Genomic DNA, 19,148 nt, shown 5'->3' with positions numbered 1-19,148 from the left:
ATGGCCCAACATTTTGATGTTCTTGTTGGCGAAATGGCATTTCTTTGTGTTTAGCTGAAGTCCAGCATAAGAAATACAAGTCAAAACTTCGTCCAAACAATTAAGATGAAAAGATGAGGAGAAAATGATGATATCATCTAGATAACAGAGACATGTTTTCCATTTTAGGCCGCGTAGAACTGTGTCAATCATGCGTTCAAACGTGGCAGGAGCATTACATAAACCGTATGGCATCAAGTTGAATTCATACAGCCCGTCTGGTGTTGCAAAGGCAGTTTCTTTTGTCCACTTCGTGCATAGGTATTTGCCAATAACCAGGCCGTAAATTGAAGCTGGAGAAAGAATGAGCGCCTTGCAGAGATTCAAGTGCGTCGTCGGCTCATGGGATCGGGTACACGTCTTTGCGCGTGATCTTATTAAGTGCTCGATAATCGACGCAGAATCGCACCAAACCATCCTTCTTTCGAACTAGCACTACAGGTGATGACCATGAGCTGGACAAAGGCCGGATAACATCTCGTTTGAGCATATCAGCAACGTTGTTCCGGATGATTTTCCACTCTGCGCATGACACTCGATATGGGCGGTGACGTACAATTGTAGTGCCTTCTGTTTCGATTCGATGTACGGCGACGGAAGTGCGACCCAAAAGCTTGAAAATGACATCAAATGAAGCGCTGTGTTTTTGAAGGATGCCCAAAAGTTCTTGCTTTTGCGCTGACGTGAGATTGAAATTTATTGTGGCTGTTAAAGCAGCCGTTATAGCATCGTCATCAGTACTCGTAGAGAAAGATGGCGCGTCTGCGTGAAGAGGCACCCGAGAAAGTGGTCCGGTATCTGTGAAGCAAACCACACTGGTACCCTGGTGCAGTGCAACAGGCAAAGAAGTAGGGTTAACTGCCGTAAATAATGCTCTGCCATCATGAAAGCGCACCAGGCTAGGAGCGATGGTAAGCCCACCAGAGATGTAGCGTCCACACGGTGCTAGGAACACATCACCAGTACTGACCTTATCTGATGTCAGGGTCAGAATATGCTCATTACCTGGAGGAATATAACAGTCATCAGCGGTGACGAAGCGCTGGCTATGAGCATCTTTATCCGACGAAAGCGCACTTTCTAACATGCGAATGACCATCTGATGGCAAGATACCGCGGCTGAAGCTGAGGAGAGAAAGTCCCATTCTAAAATGAGCGAATTAGTACATGATGAAAGAACGAGGAACTGTATATGGTGAAGAATGCCCTCAATAAAAACTCGTGCTGTGCAAACACTAGAAGGCTGAACAATAACCGCATTAGCACCGCGAAGGGGAGGGCCATCATACGGTGTCTTCACTTGGCGCAAACGGGAACACAAGTCCACACTAATAACTGAGAGCGATGCACCTGCGTTCACCAAGGCTTCAGTCCATATACCCTCAACACACACTGAAAGTACATTTGAAGGGCGTTCCGGAGGAGTTCAATGCAGTCCGCCAAATGCAGCTTTCCCTCCTGAAGCTGCACTGTTTAGTTTTCTGGGCGATGATCAGACGCCGTGGTAGCCGGTTGAAGTGGTGACGAGGAACGGCGCATACGCGATGGGGAACGACGGCGCGAGGAGCGGAAAGAACTGGCTGCATCGGAGTGCTGTGGAGATGGTGAGCAGCGTTGGTACAGTTGGTATGGGTGGCGATGTTGTGGAGCAGGGCCAAACTCATCCCTCTCGTAGTCACAATAGCCCCGCCTTTCGTCTTGTTGACGTCGACGACAAAACCGTGAGATGTGGCCACGTATTCCACAATAATAGCAAATCGGTCGAGATGGACGCCAGGCATGGAAAAAAGGAGGCGGTTCCCTTGGGGCAAAGACATTCAGTGAAGGCTGCGTAGTTGACACATACTGCGGTGATTGCTGAGAAGGTGACGCTGCAACCACCGGAGCGTATGTCGGCTTTAAAGTGGTATGCGAGCTCGGGACTTGCTCACACGCCATGGATGCCAGTTCCTCCCTGACGATGTTGCGGAGGCTGCCTGCAGAAGGCGTTATGCGGAGCTCATAAGACGACGAGGTGGCCTGGAGCTGCAGCTCTTCATGAACCATGGACCGTATCAACGCACGGAGCTCATCGTCATGCGTTAGCCTGAGATCTCCTGTGTCAGGTTGTAAAAGTATAAGTTCAAGGTCATCGAGTCGCTGACACGTACTGATGATATCCGCGACAGTGGTGGGGTTCTTTGTCGCTAAAGCGTTAAATGCGACGGCGCCTATGCCCTTGAGCAGGTGGCGAACGCGGTCGTGTTCCGCCATAGAGCTGTCGACTCGACGGCATAGGACGAGGACATTTTCAATGTACGAAGTATAAGACTCGCCGGAGTGCTGAACACGTTCAGCAAGCTTCCGTTTGGCGATGTCTGCACGGACAGAAGGGTTGGCAAATATCTGACGGAGCTGCTGCTTAAAGGTAGGCCAGTCCGGGAAATCCAGTTGATGGTTGAGAAACCATGTCTTAGCGACCCCCGTCAGATAGAACGGTACGCGGGACAGCTTCACAGAATCATGCCAATAGTTAAGCGCACTCACACGGTCGTACTCATCCAACCAGTCTTCAACGTCTTCACCGCGAATGCCGGCGAACATCGGGGGATCTTTTTGAGGGGCGGTGACAGTTGATGAAGGCATGCCCAGGGGGGGGGGGAGGTGTCAGCGTGAAAGGACATCTCTCTGTTCGCTCTTACCGGCCTTTCTGCTGTTTGCGCCGCCGTCTCGCGTCTCCGTGCGTGCAGCCCTTTTCAGGGCTCACCATGGCGACTAAACGGACACTAGGGGATATCCTCAAGGACGAAGACCCACACTCTGTCGCAGCCTGCCGTACCCGCTCCCAGCTGCGCAAGTTCTTCGATTAAGGCTCTGGGCAGCAGAGAGATAAGGCTCTCGCCCTGCACAGGCAGAAGCTCGAAATTGCTGCAGCTATAAGGCAGAGAGAGAGAGGCAGCAGACAACACCCACAGCGGGGAAAAATTCACTTCAAGCCCACTCCGAGCCTCCTTAATCGGCGGCTCCGGTCACTCCAGGCCACCTCATCACATGCTCTAGGCATTCCACCAACCTGACCCCATCTCGCGCGCAAGAAGAGCGCTCCACTCAGGGCACCCCTCTTCAAGCGGAATCTGCCGAGACCGACACCTCGTCCATCTCTAGCTCCTCATGGGAGCATACGATGCCTCCCTCGTCACCTGCAACAACAGACACGACATGTGCACCGAGTACTGTCCGCTTCTTCGCCCCTCCTCCGACCTCATCTCTCATCCCAGCCGCCGAAGTAAATACGATGGAGGCGCCCGAGCATGTCGCCCCCCCCCCATCTCTTCCACATTTGTGGGAAATCGCGGTGGCACCATCATTTACAGACCCGTGGGGAAGCAGGCCTCCTCGCCTTGACTCGTGACTCAATCGCAGCGTTCCTATCTGGTTTCACTGTGACCCGGCGCGTCCGCGTCAACTTCCGACACAACCTCGTTCCCGTCGACATTCCACCGGCAGCAGATCCCACGGAGCTCCTCGATGTTAGGCGAATCTGCTCCTTAAACGTTGAGTCCAAGTTACTCACGGACAACACGTGTGTCAGACTCATCTATGGCATTGACCAGGACCTAGATCCCGCTGACATCGCGGTCAACATCGATTCGGCCCTTCCGGTCCTCTCGAGTACACGTCGAGGCGGGTGCGTCACCGTCACGTTTGAGGGGACCGCCATACCACCGTAGGTGTTTCTTTTCAAGCTCCGCTGGCCTGTCCACCCTCGATTGCCGCGGCCCCTCCAGTGCGCCCGCTGCGGCCGTTTCGGCCACGCCACCGCTACCTGTTCGCGGGACCAACGCTGCCTCCGCAACGCTGCCTCCGCAGCCACGCCAAAGCGCCCTGTCCTGCGGAGCGCCCTCGCTGCATTAACTGCAGTGGCACGCATCCGGCAAACGAACCGCGCTGCCCTTCCTGGCAAATTCAGCGCAAGGTCGCCGTCATCATCGCCTCTTCGGATGGCCCCGTGACGTGCCGCCAAGCGCTGGAAAAAGACAGAACCGCTGTCAACACCATCGACATAGCGAGGCAGCGCGGAAGTCGTCCAGGGCCGCTCTTTTCGGGGCGCTGTCACCTCCGGTCGTCGATCGGCGTCAGTGCCTGCTCCTCGCCCTCCTACCAGTGCGCCTGCTGCAAGCATTAGTGCCCCTTCGCCCCCTCCTCTGGATTGCCCCAACTCCGAGGCAGACCCGAGGGACGCGGTGATCTCCGCATTTGTAGCGGCTATCCGCGCAGTAATGGTGTTCCTGCCCTCTGATTCTCCGGGTCGTGGCCTGTGTGTGGCGGCTATCGCTGCGCATGAGACAATTTTTCCGGCGAACTAGAGTGACGGGATTGACGCATCGAGTTCCTCGGAACTCTCATCTCTGGGTTCAGCTAAACATTATTTCCTTTTTCTTCTTTTCTTTTTTTACCTCCTTTTTTTGTGGCTGAACTGAACTGTTTTTTATTCCTTTTCTCTCGTGTTCGGGCTATACGACCTTGCCAGTGTTCTTTGCCCCCACTAGATTATTTCACCAACGTCAACAGGACACTAATCTGTAAGTTCAACAGGTTTTTTTCCTTCTCGTTGAACTGGAACAATGTTTCTTTTTTTTCCTTCTTTCGTCCCTGAGCTACGTGCCCACGTGCGTATCTCCCATCAGTGCGTTCAACTGATTTTTTATTCTCGTTGAACCGAAATCATTCAGCCTTTTTTTTCTTTCCTTCTCATGCTTGCATTTTCTGGTCCCGCGAGTGCGTTCCTCTATCATTTTAAGCGCCTCTTAGGCTCATCCTCTTCTTTTTCGGTGAATTATTTTTCCGGCCTTCCCGGCGGCTTTTCCTGATAGTTGCGGATCATCGCAGCGGTTTCGGACGCACGCTATGTGATGCGGTGTGAATGCTTTTCACTACCCTCCTCCTACCTCTTCTATTCTGTCTCTTTAATTCCCATTCTTTCTTTCCCTGCGCATAACTGTGGCGGTGCCCTCGATTAAGAGAGGCAGTAACGGGACTGCGCTTTTTTCTCCTTTTTTCCTCTTTTCAAAGCCACTTGGTTGGAGGGGGGGGGGGCATGCCCAGGGGTGTAGGCGGGGCGGATGGAGCCGTGTTGTTGTGCTCGTCTCGCAACATGACCGTGGGCTGACTGCACAGAGGGCGACCCGACCGGAGCTCCAGGGATGGTTGGTAGTCGAAGATAACGAAAAAGCGCTGCAGGGAGAGGACAAGGGGACCGGAAAGCACCCTTTACCACTTGTAAGGCAACGTTCTAGCTGCAAGACACTTCTTTTACTTGCCGAGCCTCTGCTCCACAACACTGGTCAGACTGATAATGATGAATATGTACATATGATAAGATGACGTGCATAAATAATGCTCACAATATATATATATATATATATATATATATATATATATATATATATATATATATATATATATATATATATATATATATATATATATATATATATATATATATATTGTAAGCACATTATTCACAACGTTTGACCTTCATCTTCTTCATCTATATAAAATCACCATCACGAAAAACGTCGTCTTCGTTCGAAACGTTGATCAGAGGATTAGGCTTAATAAGTGCCGTCGAGACCCTAACGCTGCTACTGTCTTACAGAGAGGTGGAGGTTATTAGGCCGTTTATTAGGCCGAATCGGCTGATCAACGCGTCGAACGAAGACGACGTTTTTTGTGATCATGATTTTACACAGATGAAGGTCAAAGACTGTGAAAATTGTGCTTACAACAAATATATATATATATATATATATATATATATATATATATATATATATATATATATATATATATATATATATATATATATATATATATATATATATATATATATATATATATATATATATGGAAGACGTTGACGTCCATGTGGCTGGTGCTCGCCGGGTTCCTGCCTGAACCTGCTTGTTGCCGCTAACACTTAATCAATAATAACAAGTATTTCTACGTGAACTCGCTCGTTGCATTCTCAGCTCGAAGTCCTCTCTCACCGTTCGTCAAAGTCGACTTCACGCTCCCTCTCTCGTCAAGCAAGACACTTTGCTGTCCATGAAGGCTTGTATCGCCGCAATTTCCTGACGGATGAGCATAGGTGGCTCCTTGTCATTCCCCGTAATTTGCGCTTGGACATGTGCAGAGCCTTTCACGATGACCCCTAGTGTGGCCATGCTGGAGTATTCAAGACTTACTATCGCCTTCGTCTAAGGTACTACTGGCGTGGCATGTATCAGCACGTTCGCCAGTACGTTCAGTGATGTGCCACGTGTCAACGCACTGCTCACAGCACTGCTGGCATTCTCTTTTATGTGATCTTCAAGAGCTTGTTGTGGGTAACACACCATGCTGATTTGCTGCCGGTATGAATCACTGAGGTTGCGGTGGCAACAGTGGTGATAGCAATATGAAGCAAAGGGTTTAGCTTTAAGCAAAAAAAAAAAAAACTTAGACAGTAGGCAAGTTTAGACTGAGTGACGAAGACAGAGAATATAATAGCAACATGCACACCCAAAAAGTGTGGCCTTACATCTATAATTTAGGATTTAGATTTATAGTGACAGTTGAAGTCAGCGCCCCATGTGTGTGCGTGTTTCTTTGTTGTTCCCTATCGTCCCCGTCACTATGTTGAAACTTGCCCGCCGAATCTATTAACCTACTAATCAAACAGCATCCCATAATATACCTATGATGCGTACCAGCAACAACCTTCTTGATTTCCTTCTCGGAGATCTCCTGGCCCGGTTTGAGAGTGATAAATGCAGTGGGTACCTCTCCGTAGTCGGAATGGGGCAGCCCGATGATTCCCACCTCGGCAACCGCCGGACAGCTACTCATGATCAGGTCTTCCACCTCGGCGGGTGCCACTTGATTGTCCATGCACTTGATCATTTCTTTCAGCCGTTCCACGATGTGCACGCGGCCGCATTCGTCGTAGTACGCAACGTCCCCTGTAACCCCAAGCCGTTTGTGATCGGCTAGTGCTTTCGTGCACAGCTTCGGCATTACAGTGCTTCAGCAGTTACGCTAATAAGGTATGTTAAGCACAAAAACACTGTCACGATGATCCGCGCACAGCTTAAAAAATGATAAAAGAAAAAAGTTTTGGACGCGCGACTTGGTCATTGCATACGGTATCATAATGTGCTGACTCTATTGACTAACAAAGGCCTGTCTGGTGAGCACCTCCTCTAACTTTTGTCAGCGCCTGGGCGAAGGAGCAGAGTACTATAGAACCTGTCGTCAGCGTTAGTGCGGCTTTCAGCCGCCATGCGACACCACTGGAGTGGAGTCACCACCGCGCCGTCACTCACTGAAACGCACGTGGAATCTGCATTCGAAGCTCCTATATGTTCGAGCTTTCGGTTGTATTCGCACTCTTGGAAGTATAAACAATGTTTTGAAAACGAAAAGACTGAAGCACTTTGTAACAGCTATTTTTTAAAAGCATGTGTTGTTCGTTGCTATTGCTGTTCAGGCGCGCGATCGCGCGTCGGCCTGCTGCACAAATATGAAAGCGTGGTCAAGTGACAAAACATGTTCTTTCACCATTTTGTTCGCTAGTCCGATGGTGTGTTTTTTTACTGTCCGCGAGTGAATTTATGAAAGCACTGTTTGCGAGCTATAGAAAAAGCGCTAAGCTTGGGCGCCTCAAGAGTGTGCGCTCATGTCTATTGGCGCACGTAGCAGACTACACGCTAACGTAGATTGCATGCGCTGAATTGCACGAAATGTCACTACGCTGCTCCCATGAAGGTACGTGATCACAAGTTTCTTGCGCAAGTGTTTTGTCATGTGCATTTGTTGCCACTCTGAGAAAGCAATAAGTGATGCGTAAAAAAAACACGCACTTTGTCGAGTAATTGCATTGTTTAATTTCCTAAAGCAGCTTTATTGTGATGGTAAGAAAAAGAAGCAAAAACAGCTCCTTCTTGTGCGCCCCTTTTGTAAGACTTCTTGATGTATGCGAACAGATTTGATTTGATTGATTGACTGATATGTGGGGTTTAACGTCCCAAAACCACCATATGATTATGAGAGACGCCGTAGTGGAGGGCTCCGGAAATTTAGACCACCTGGGGTTCTTTAACGTGCACCCAAATCTGAGTACACGGGCCTACAACATTTCCGCCTCCATCGGAAATGCAGTTGCCGCAGCCGGGATTCGAACCCGCGACGTGCGGGTCAGCAGCCGAGTACCTTAGCCACTAGACCACCGCGGTGGGGTCTGCGAACAGATGTTGTTCAGTTTGTTGCGATGTGGACCTTGAGCATGAGACGCGTGAAAAATGCGGCCTGCCGACAGTGCTGGCACTTAGTAATTGATTGATATGTTGAGTTTAACGTCCCAAAACTCCCATATGATTATGAGAGACGCCGTAGTGGAGAGCTCCGGAAATTTCGACCACCTGGCGTTCACTAAAGTGCACCCGAACCTGAGCACACGGACCTACAGCATTTTCGCTTCCATTAAAAAGCTGTCACTTAGTAACGACAGTGTTTGTGCACATGCAACGAGATACCAATGCGAGAACACAAAGGTCATGAATGCTAAAGCCTTAGATGACGCATCAAACGTGAGAATATACCATACCATCTCTGGCGGCAGTGTCGATCCACACGTGTGATGTGAAAAGTCATCGTGACGTGCTGTCGTTTGTGATTTTGTCAAGGCGTCACAGTTGCGTCAATAAGTCTTCTTATGTGAAGTTCCATGATAACCTCACCACTACACATGGTCGTTTTGCACTGCCGCCGTCGTCGGTGGGTCGACAGCGGAGGCAATGCAACACCACAAAAAGTAAAAAAAAAAAGCTTTCGGATAGGGTGGCGGGGAGGAACAATACGTCAACTGAACTAAAAAAAAACATAGCTTTAGCTTTCAATTGGTCTTAGGTAAAAGCATAAGGTACCATGGGATCATTTGTTTTCCAGAGCAATGAACGGCTAGTCATGGCCTCCATTAACTGCACCATTTGAACGGCGCAAAACAAAAGCACTTTTAGTCGAGGCAAACGCCACGTGTCATTCGAGAGTGTGCCACTATCACAGTTTCGCGTACTATCGCGGAAGAGACTTTTAGGATAAGTGTTGTGCAGTGTTGTGCTTGTCGGTGACATTGAATGTTCCTATGCTTCTTTCAGTTGCTGCTTTAGGCTGCAAATGCGAAAGGTAGTCTGCAAATATTGATGGTACTGCATCGTTCTTGAGGTGCCGTTTTTTTTTCTTCTGTGAAGTCTTCTGTTCGGAAATTGCGGCTACATTTTCGTGTATAGTTTCAAGTTTTATTAAGTGACCAATGGTTTCGCCTGATCGCAGCGGACCACCTCCTTCGTACACCAGCGGCAGCTGGTATTTCATGAAACGAAAGTCAGTCAGCGTTTTTTTTTGTCTTCTTCCCGCTGAATTTGCTCAACAGTGCGCAACGACATGCCGGGGCACTTGGAGCATGTGGTTGCGAATGGCTGAATTAGAAAAGAAATCACGAATACCGTCAAATTGAAGGGCATATTTTGCACAGACATTACGGACAGATGGCGCTGGTCTGATAGACTATATATATTGGCCAAAAACGACTGCACGGTGTTTCTGTATTTAGAGTACGGCGTTACTACCACTGCTAAAACAAGCTATTTCCGTGCAGGCGTGGCCGAACACATTGACTATTATAGTACTTTGTGTACACAAGAAAGGAGATATCCTTATTTATATCCTTAACTTCGTTTGTTTTCTGAGCCAATATGCTCTCTTTTTGTCTCTTAAGGCTACACCTATCATTTTCTTTTCTATCGGACGCAGCGTCGTCCTCAATTTAGGCAGAACCCTCTTTGTAAACCTCAAAACCCCAGGTTTCTGCTCCATTGGGAAGTAGCGGGAAGATGCAGCTGTTATATGCGCTCCTCTTGAAGGTTAGTGGTGGGTTACCATTCATGATTTGAAATTGCTCTTCGAACGTGATCCACCCCATCCTTATTTTTCTAATTATTTCACTCTCATGTTTCGGCTCTACGGGTACTACTTGTCCTAAGTAGTTATATTTCTTGAAAACTTCCAACGTCTCTTCATGCACCTATCGCAAAGTGCAGTTTTCTCCCGAGACAGTTGCACATTGCTTTAGTATTGTGCATATTCGTTTTCAGACCTACTTTTCTGCTTTCCGTGTCCAGTTATGTAATCATGAGTGGCAATTCGTCCCCTGAGTTACTCATGGAGGCAGTGTCATCAGCGAATCGCAGTTTACTAAGATACTCTTCATTAACTCTTATCCCGAACTATTCCCAATCGAGAATCCCGAAAAACTCCTGTAAACATGCGGTAAATAGCATGGGAGAGATCGTGTACCCCTGCTTTACATCCACTCTTCTTTAGTGGGATTCTGTCACTTTCTTTATGGATAACTACGGTGGCTTTCGATCCTCTGTAGATTTCTTCCAGTGTGTTTATGTAGGCTTCTTCGATGCCTTGATTCCGTAGTGCCTGCATTACTGGTGATGCCTCGACTGAGTCAAACACTTTCTTGTAAACTATGAAGGCTACGTATAGTGGTTGGCTATATTCTGAGCATTTTTCTATCACCTGATTGGTAGTATAAATAGGATTTATTGTTGAGTAGCCTGCTTGGTTCTTTGGTTGATTGAACTCTAATGTCCCCCTATTTCTATTAGCTATTACTTTTGTGAATCCTTTGAAGAGGGCAGGCAGTAAGCTGATCGGCCTGCAATTTGTCAAGTTCTTGACGTCTCCTTTTAGATGGGTTTAGATGATGTTGGCGTTCTTCCAAGATTCTGGTGCCCTTCTCGTCAAGACGCACTTCGTATATAAGGTTGCCAATTATTCTTACACAATTTCTGTGCCATATTTCATCAGGTTCATTGCTACGTTATTCTCACCAGTGGCTTTGCCTCTTTGCATTCCTGCTAGTTCTTTCATAACTTCCCATGTCTTTACTGGTAGAACGCCAAATTTTTCAGGCTGTTGTTGCTTCTTATGATATCATCTTTGTTGTTTATGCATGTGTAAAGCTCTCTTTAGAACTCTTCAGCCCCGTCAACGGTCCTATAACCATATTTATGAAGGCAAAACACTGAATTTATAGGCACAAAAAAAGAAACAAACTGAATTTTTGGCGTTCAAAATAGGCGGACGAAACACTGCTTTAGGCCTCGAAAATTGAGACTACAATAAAGTGACAAATTATAAAATTTCGAAAATAAGTACGTGTAGGAGATGTCTCCGGCAAGGAAGCAAACAGGAAATTTTAAGTTTGCGATGGTACAAAGGCGCTATCGATTTAGCATAAACCTGCAACTTTGTTCCCCACAGGGCTTGCAATACGGTCCATTTCTTTTCGGCATAGCTGAGAAGGGAAACGCAGGCTCAGCTAGCGAGAAAAGTAATAATACAGAACGTTTTTTTTGCCTCATATTAACCTGGTCTAACCGCACAGGATCGATTTCTCCTCTGTCTGTGAACACCTTGATGGGTCCTTCACAAGGTTTGAGAATTTCGGGAAGGCAAAAGGAATACATGTACTGCGTGCTCACAATCTAATGTGGCAACATTTGCAGTGCTACTCTCTCTGGAAAAAGGTGAAATGTCAGACTGAACGCCGCTTGACCTTCATCTCACGGGTGCACACCCCAGCATGATGGAGGTGACGTATACAACAAGTACTGGTCCTGTGTAGGTTAAAGAAGTACGTGACTCTGCGGCAATTATTCGAGGCGATATGTGCAATTTTTCAGTCTGTTGCCTGAATATAAGTATGAAACTTAAGAGAAATATTAAAACATGCAAACGGAATCTATCCACATTGCTTCTTAAAGACGATAGCCTTTTTTGGAGTAGTTCGACGAAAAAATTTAGGTCTGTCTGTCTGTCTGTCTGTCTGTCTGTCTGTCTGTCTGTCTGTCTGTCTGTCTGTCTGTATGCCTGCCTGCCTGCCTGCCTGCCTGCCTGCCTGCTTGCCTGCCTGCCTGTCTGTCTCCCTGCCTGTCTGTCTGTCTGTCTGTCTCCCTGCCTGTCTGTCTGTCTGTCTGTCTGTCTGTCTGTCTGTCTGTCTGTCTGTCTGTACTTTTGTCTTTTTGTCCGCCATAAGAATACCCAAACGGCCCCATAAGACACCTCAAACGGGCAACCCCATTCCCAGCGCCCACCAATATTGCTCAAGTTTCAGCGTTCAAACTTGTGCGATCGCAAATTAAAAAGCAGCTATCGCACATAACTGAGGTACCTTACGAACACGTCAATATGTTGTATGTGTGATTTATACTAGAGAAAACATAAGTAATTCTAAGGGCTGTAGCGTTTATCACGCTGCGCTGACAATTAAACGCGATGATAAATGCTAAAAAAACGGCAGCATATCCATGGGGTGAATGATGGGGAGTGGGGCGAAGCATCCGTCTGTCCATTCGTTCTTGCTTCCGTCGGTTCATGCATCCGTCTGTGTGGCCGTCCGTGCGGCCGTCCGTGCGTCCATCTGCCCACCCGTGCGTGCGTCTGTTCGTGCATCCGCATGTCCATCCGTGCGTCCATCCCTGCGTTCGTCCATGCATCCGCCTCTGCGTCCGTCCACGCGTCCCTCCATTCATGCAGCCATTCGTGCGTCCGTCAACGCATCTGTCTGTGTGTTCGTTCGTCCTTCTAGTCAACACTCCAAGTACCACCATTTCGCATATTTTCATCATATATTCTGCATATAGAAGCACCGCCATCCAGCAGAAATTCCAAGGACTAAACGAGAGGTGGCACACGCACACTTTCTTACGACTTGCACTTTGTGTCTACTTCCCACCTTTAGCCACCTCGATTTCGAAAAGTTATCTCGAGCGCGAAAACGTGACACGATCACTCACACACACACACACCCATGCATCAAACACATGTGTTTGATGCATGGGTGTGTGCGTGTGTGAGTGATCGTGTCAAGTTTTCGCACTCGAATTAACTTTTCGAAATGCTCTACCAACTAGCCCAACAACAAGTTCTTTCAACCACCTCGAGTTCATGGTATATACTAGTTCACTGTATTCATGGCACTGCGGCCCAACGCTCGCTAAACCTTTCTAAAACCAGGGAGGTTACGCCCAGCGAGTATAACGTAGCAGCCCTTTCTTGTCAAATAGGGCTCATGTACATGCCAATGGCTGCTAATGAGGAATGAGAGACAGAAAAATTTGGCTTTTAGTTAACGCGCACGCTGCGAATTTTTTATTGTTCAACAACGCACAGGGAAAACCTCCCACTGGCACATCTTGCAGGTCAAAGCGTAAGACTGGTTACGGAATACGACTATGACGAAAGATGAACGGGTGCTGCTTTAAGGAGCATCGCCCCTAACAAGGCCGATTCCACGTACCATGGGAATCAATGATATGCGAGGTACGAATGAGGAAGCTTAATATGTCACTTTAAACTGAGCACAACGTTACGAAGTGGACGTAAATTATGTTTTACATAACTTTATGCATGATTATCATGTCTAGACGTGTCGTCTACCTTCATCGCTGTACACGTCCCCTGATTCCAAACTTGGTCGATGTGGAGTTAGCTAAACGGCCGCGAGTCCACTATGAGCAGGCATGTAATCATGTTTAACATGACGCGCAAATCATGATTATCATATCTAGACGTGTCATTTACCTTCGTCGCTATGCACGTCCCCTGATACAAAACTTGTTCTATGTTGAGCTAGAAAAACGCCCGCAGCACACTTGAGCGTTTCATGTAATTATGGTTAATAGGACACGCATCTCATGATTATCATGTTTGCACCAGTCATGTACCTTCGTCATTCATTCACATTCCGTAATACCAAATTTGGTATATGTGAAGCTAGTGAAGCTACCGTGAACGCACCATGAGTGTGGCTTGTAGTCAAGAATAGTCATAACATAAAAATCATGACATGTATGCCATGACTTCTACTTCACTCTGTAACTTATGTCTGTCACTTATGTTTGCTATGAAATCATGTGATACCATACCAGTTTAGCAAAATTACATGTGAATGAAACCACCGTAGGAGCAGCAAGATCATGTAGTGTAAATCCTGATATTAGTGACATACATGTCATGATTTTCATGCTATGACTAGTCAATTAGGCTGGTCATACCGTCGTGTTATACCATACCAATTTTTGTATCGATACCGTTCTCGAGACGGCCAGGAGAGCTATAAGTCGTAGGCGGCTAGATAGATAAATAGATAGATAGATAGATAGATAGATAGATAGATAGATTGATTGATAGATATAGATAGATAGATAGATAGAATGATTGATTGATAGATAGATAGATACATAGATAGATAAATAGATAGATTGATAGGTATGCTGAAAGTCACCAAAGCTCGCTAAGAAATGCTTCGCATTTAAAAGGCAAGTGTTTCCCATGCTTTGCTAAGACAACACGGTGGTGGCACCTGCCAGTCACTTTGTGTTTTACGCCTTATCTCCTCCGAGACAGGCGCGCACGCCTTCCTTCATTCTCGAAGATAACTGCCAGATACCGCCTGTGTCTAACGTGCCTCGATGCGCTTGTTCACCTTCACTGCACGAATAGAGACTCCGTAACGCAGCGCCTCCAAAATACAACTCACCGGTTTTCTCACGCAGAACATCGAAGAAATTCTCTCCAGACGCAAGACTATAGTCTTGGGATGACATTTGCAGTGAGCCATGTAGATACAGGGCCAATTTTCGGAACTCCGCATCGAGCGAGATGCGAGACTAAGCTGCCTTCATTTCGTTTTTGCTGGTGTTCTCCCCGTTCTAGCATGGCGCTGGTGCCAGCATTCACAACGATTGGCGTGTTTTTGGGGCATCGGCCCTTACAGCAGTTCCAGTGGTGTGACGCTGTGTATCATGATAAAAATACATGACCCATACCAGCCAACCAAAACGTGAGTGCATAGAAGGATGCATCCCTCAGAAACAGTACAATATGAAGAATCGCTAAACGACACAACACCACTTGCGTGCGTGACCTGGCAAGGACATGTCATGCGAATGTAACTTTGCATACGCATGACGTGTTGATGCGTTTGTGTCTTGTGATAGTGCGGCTCCGAGTAGCTCTGTGACATGTGGCACGGGTGGCATTCTGTGTGAAGTGCAAATGACGCAGACGACCACGCTTTGGAACAGCTGTAACACATACGCCAAAAAGAAAAGAAGAAGATTAGAAACGCGAGAAAATCCTGTGGCGTAAGCGTCCTGAAAAGGAAAAGCAAAGAGCGAAAGAGCAGCGCATGAGGAGAAGCAGAGTTCGGAGGAAGAAGCAGCTACGCGGAGGAGAAATTCCGGCTCCTGCAGGCGCCCAGTGCATCGGAGCCCAGTGCAACATTTCCGCCTCCATCGAAAATGCAGCCGCCGCAGCCGGGGTTCGATCCCGTGACCTGTGCGTCAGCAGCCGAGTACCTTAACAAGTAGACCACCACGGCAGGGCGGTTCGAACTTCTGTCGGACCGGATGGGTCAAAGTAAGCCAATAGAGTTGGAGTCGTCAGTAGCGTGATTAGGTGAGAAAAAACAGCAACTTGGTCGGTACCCCACAAAAATGTGACGTCTTTCTTCAGAAGCTCTGTGAGGGGTCGAGCGATGGTTGCAAAATCTTTCACAAACCTTCTAAAATAGGAGCAAAGTCCTACAAAACTCTGGACGTCTTGGCTAACTGGAGTACAGGAAAACTGGTGACTGCACGAATTTTCTCGAGGTCCAGCTGCACACCAGAGGCGTCGACAAGGTGGCCCAACACTGTAATTTGCCGGCGTCCGAAGTGGCACTTCGACGAGTTTAATTGAAGGCCCATAGTGCGGAATATGTCGAAAATAGCTGACAAACGCTGAAGGTGGGTCTCAAGTGTTGGGGAATATACAACAACATCGTCAAGATAACACAGACATGTTGACCATTTGAACCCTTGTAGCAGAGAGTCCATCATGTGCTCGAACGTGGCTGGGGCGTTGCATAGCCCAAACAGCATAACCTTGAACTGATATAGACCGTCTGGAGTAACAAATGCAGTCTTCTTTTGGTATTTTTCGTGGACAGCAACCTGCCAGTAGCCGGAACGTAGTTCTATTGTAGAAAAGTACCGGGCGCCGTGGAGACAATCGAGAGCGTCATCGATGCGGGGTAAAGGATAAACGCCCGTTTTCGTGATTCTATTCAGATGACGGTAATTCACGCAGAAGCGCCACGTGCCATCTTTCTTTTTAACGAGCACAACGGGGGACGCCCAAGGGCTTGAAGAGGGGTCAAATATTCCTTTGGCTATCACCTTGGTGACTTCTTGTTGAATTACTTTAGGCTCGGTGGCAGACACTCGGCATGGTCGCCGATGAATGGGATGAGAATCACCTGTGTTAATTCGGTGCTTGATGAGTGAAGTCTGGCCGAGTGGACGGCTGTCGTTGTTGATGACGTCGTGGTATGAAGCCAGAAGGTGGCATAGCGTGGCTGACTTCTCAGGTTCGAGGTCCGGGGCGATCATGGAGCGTAAGGTCGCATCGAGGCACATGGCATCTTGTGAGTGATGTGGGAGCTCGGGACATACGTCTGCCATAAAACAGGTGACGCGATCGTCAATTAAGGGTTTTAGCGTGGAAACCAAGATTTCTTGGGGTAGCACCTGTATTACAAAACTAAAATTGATAACAGGTAAATATGTTCGGTTAGAGGCCATGGTTACGACGGGGTGTGGGAGAGTAACGTCACGCGCCAGGAGAACATCAATAATCGGCGTCACGATATAATCACCGTCGAGCACGGGAGAGGGTGTTGCCAATTCGACGAATGTGAGTGCTTTAGGCGCTATCCGGAAGAAGTCAGTGGTGAACAGGCTGTTCGGGAGTTCAGGGTGAGAATCCGGGAGGAGAAGAAGTTCTAGGCAGAGAGTACCGGTGGCACAATCTATCAGGGCAGAATGCGTCGATACGAAGTCCATACTGAAGATTAGGTGGTGCAGGCAATTTTCAAGCACCGTAAATAAAACGGCGGTTGGCAATACTAACACGAGCGGTACACATTCCAGCGATGGCCACAGTTCCACCCTCAGCGACACGGAGGGCTTTAGTTGCTGCAGGCGTGAGGACTTTTTTGAGCAGGCGACACAGATGAGCACTCATTATGGACACTTGAGCTCCAGTATCAACTAACTCCGTCAAAGAAATACCGTCCACATTCACCTCAATCAAGTTCGTATTAGTGGGGAGTGTCAACGGAGGATTTGGATCAATCGCGAGTGGTGCAGCACTACCTCCCGAACCTGCATGATCTAGTTTTCCATCCTAGAGAACCCATAGTTGACCGGCGACCGATAGCGGCATGGTTGGGGCGATGGAAATGGTGGCGTTGAGGTGACGGCGAACGAGTGGTGGAGCGGCTGTCAGGGACGTCGGAAAAAGGGTACACACGACTGGGCGAATACTAATGGGAGTCCTCGTATGGGCGAGAAGAGGTAAAATGGCTCCACTTCGAGGGCATCCAAGTGCTGTGGCAGTAGCGAGAAACATGGCCAACTTGGTGGCAGCGGAAGCAGATCGGCTTGTAGTCTGTAGTTCTCCATTCCACCGGATCGCGGGTTTGCGGAAAAAAATGTGATACATGGTGTGGTGAATTTGTTGTCATTGGTCTGGAGACGGGTCGGGAGACAGAGCAGGCCACAGGAAAACCGAGTTTTGCGATTTCCTGCCTCACGACAGCTTGAATAACGGAGACCGCCGGATGCGTTTGCGCGACGCCATGGTCGAGCGGATGTGGAGGAAATGGTGCCGGACTTGACGCCTTAAGCTCCCGGTGAACTATTCGCTTCACGCTGTCCTGCATGAGTGGTGTGGCACCGAGATCGGTGCAGGTAGATGTAACAGCCGTGTTTGGTAGCCGCGTAAATTGAGACAGAACACAGCGGCTTTTGGCCATTTCTAAGCAGCAGCATTCCTTGATAGACATATCTACGGTCGTGACGTTAGTGTAGACGAGCAAGTCGAAGGCGTCGTTCACGATGCCCTTGAGTATGTGGCCCACGTTGTCACTCTCTGTCATTAGCTCGTCGACTTTTCGGCACAATGCGAGCACGTCCTGTATGTACGAGACATACGACTCAGTTGAGGACTGCACACGAGTGGCGAGTTCTCTTCGCGCTTCCATTTTGCGACCGGACGGGTCCGCAGTGATGTCGCGTAGTCTCTGCTTGAAGACATCCCATCTGATGAGCTCGGTCTCATGGGCGTCGAACAAGACCTGTGGGGTGCCGTCCAAGTAAAATATTACGTTGGCGAGCATCATGGTAGGGTCCCATCGGTGTGTCTGGCTAACACACTCGTACATACGGAGCCAGTAGTCAACGTTAAGCCCACATTGTGCGGAGAATGTACCGGGACCACGGGGGGTGGGCATTGTCAGGTATATAGTGGCTGGAGCTACAGATGGAGACACTGACGGGCTGTTGTCATTGATAGCCATGGCCGAAGACTGAACGGTGCGGCCACTGCGAAGCTTCGTGGTGAAGACGGGGAAGTATGTCAAGTATGTTATTGACCTACTAGCACCCTGCCTTACTTATATTGTTAATATATTGAAGGACAGACGCCTGCTGAGTCTGTCTTCCTCGTAACAATATTTTGTGCACAGGACCTTTCCAGCGAAACATACAAGTAGCAAAAGTGACAGGTATCTATGAAAACCATCCCAAAAATAGCATGCTCTACTACCATCCTATATTAGATCTACCTGTTTTCTCGAAGGGTCGAAGAAAATAGTTTGAAACGCTTTACTGGCAAGTTCAACTTGACTACTTCAGCACAGTATGGCTTCCGGAAAAATATATCTGCTGAAATCGCCATACTGGCACAAAAAGAGTGCATTGTAGAAACTTCTGACTTCGAAATAAGGTACTCGGTCTTTTTCTAGATTTCTCAAAGGATTTTTACGTCATTAGTCAAGAAATTCTCCTATAAAAGTTGAATCAGTATGGTAAAAGAGCCGTTGCACACAAATTAAATACGTCGTACTTGCAACACCTCAATGAATTTATTATATTTGAAGGCACACATTCCGCACCAAAATCTGTTAA

The 19,148-nt window shown here is 47.9% G+C and overlaps 1 protein-coding gene across 2 annotated transcripts in view; it reads right to left on the bottom strand.

Moving 5' to 3' along the window:
* The window catches only part of LOC119173602 (uncharacterized), a 412,987-nt gene that overhangs the window by 59,699 nt on the left and 334,140 nt on the right, over positions 1-19,148 (bottom strand). For both annotated transcript variants that reach the window (XM_075896291.1, XM_075896292.1), the window contains exon 10: positions 6,771-7,022. In XM_075896291.1, the coding sequence (XP_075752406.1) occupies positions 6,771-7,022 (252 nt within the window). The remainder of the gene's footprint in view (positions 1-6,770; positions 7,023-19,148) is intronic.

This window comes from Rhipicephalus microplus, chromosome 5, assembly GCF_043290135.1.
Source record: "Rhipicephalus microplus isolate Deutch F79 chromosome 5, USDA_Rmic, whole genome shotgun sequence".
NCBI classification, from domain to species: Eukaryota; Metazoa; Arthropoda; class Arachnida; order Ixodida; family Ixodidae; genus Rhipicephalus; species Rhipicephalus microplus.
Note: the sequence above shows the minus strand (reverse complement) of the source record. Positions and strands in the feature narration are given on the sequence as shown.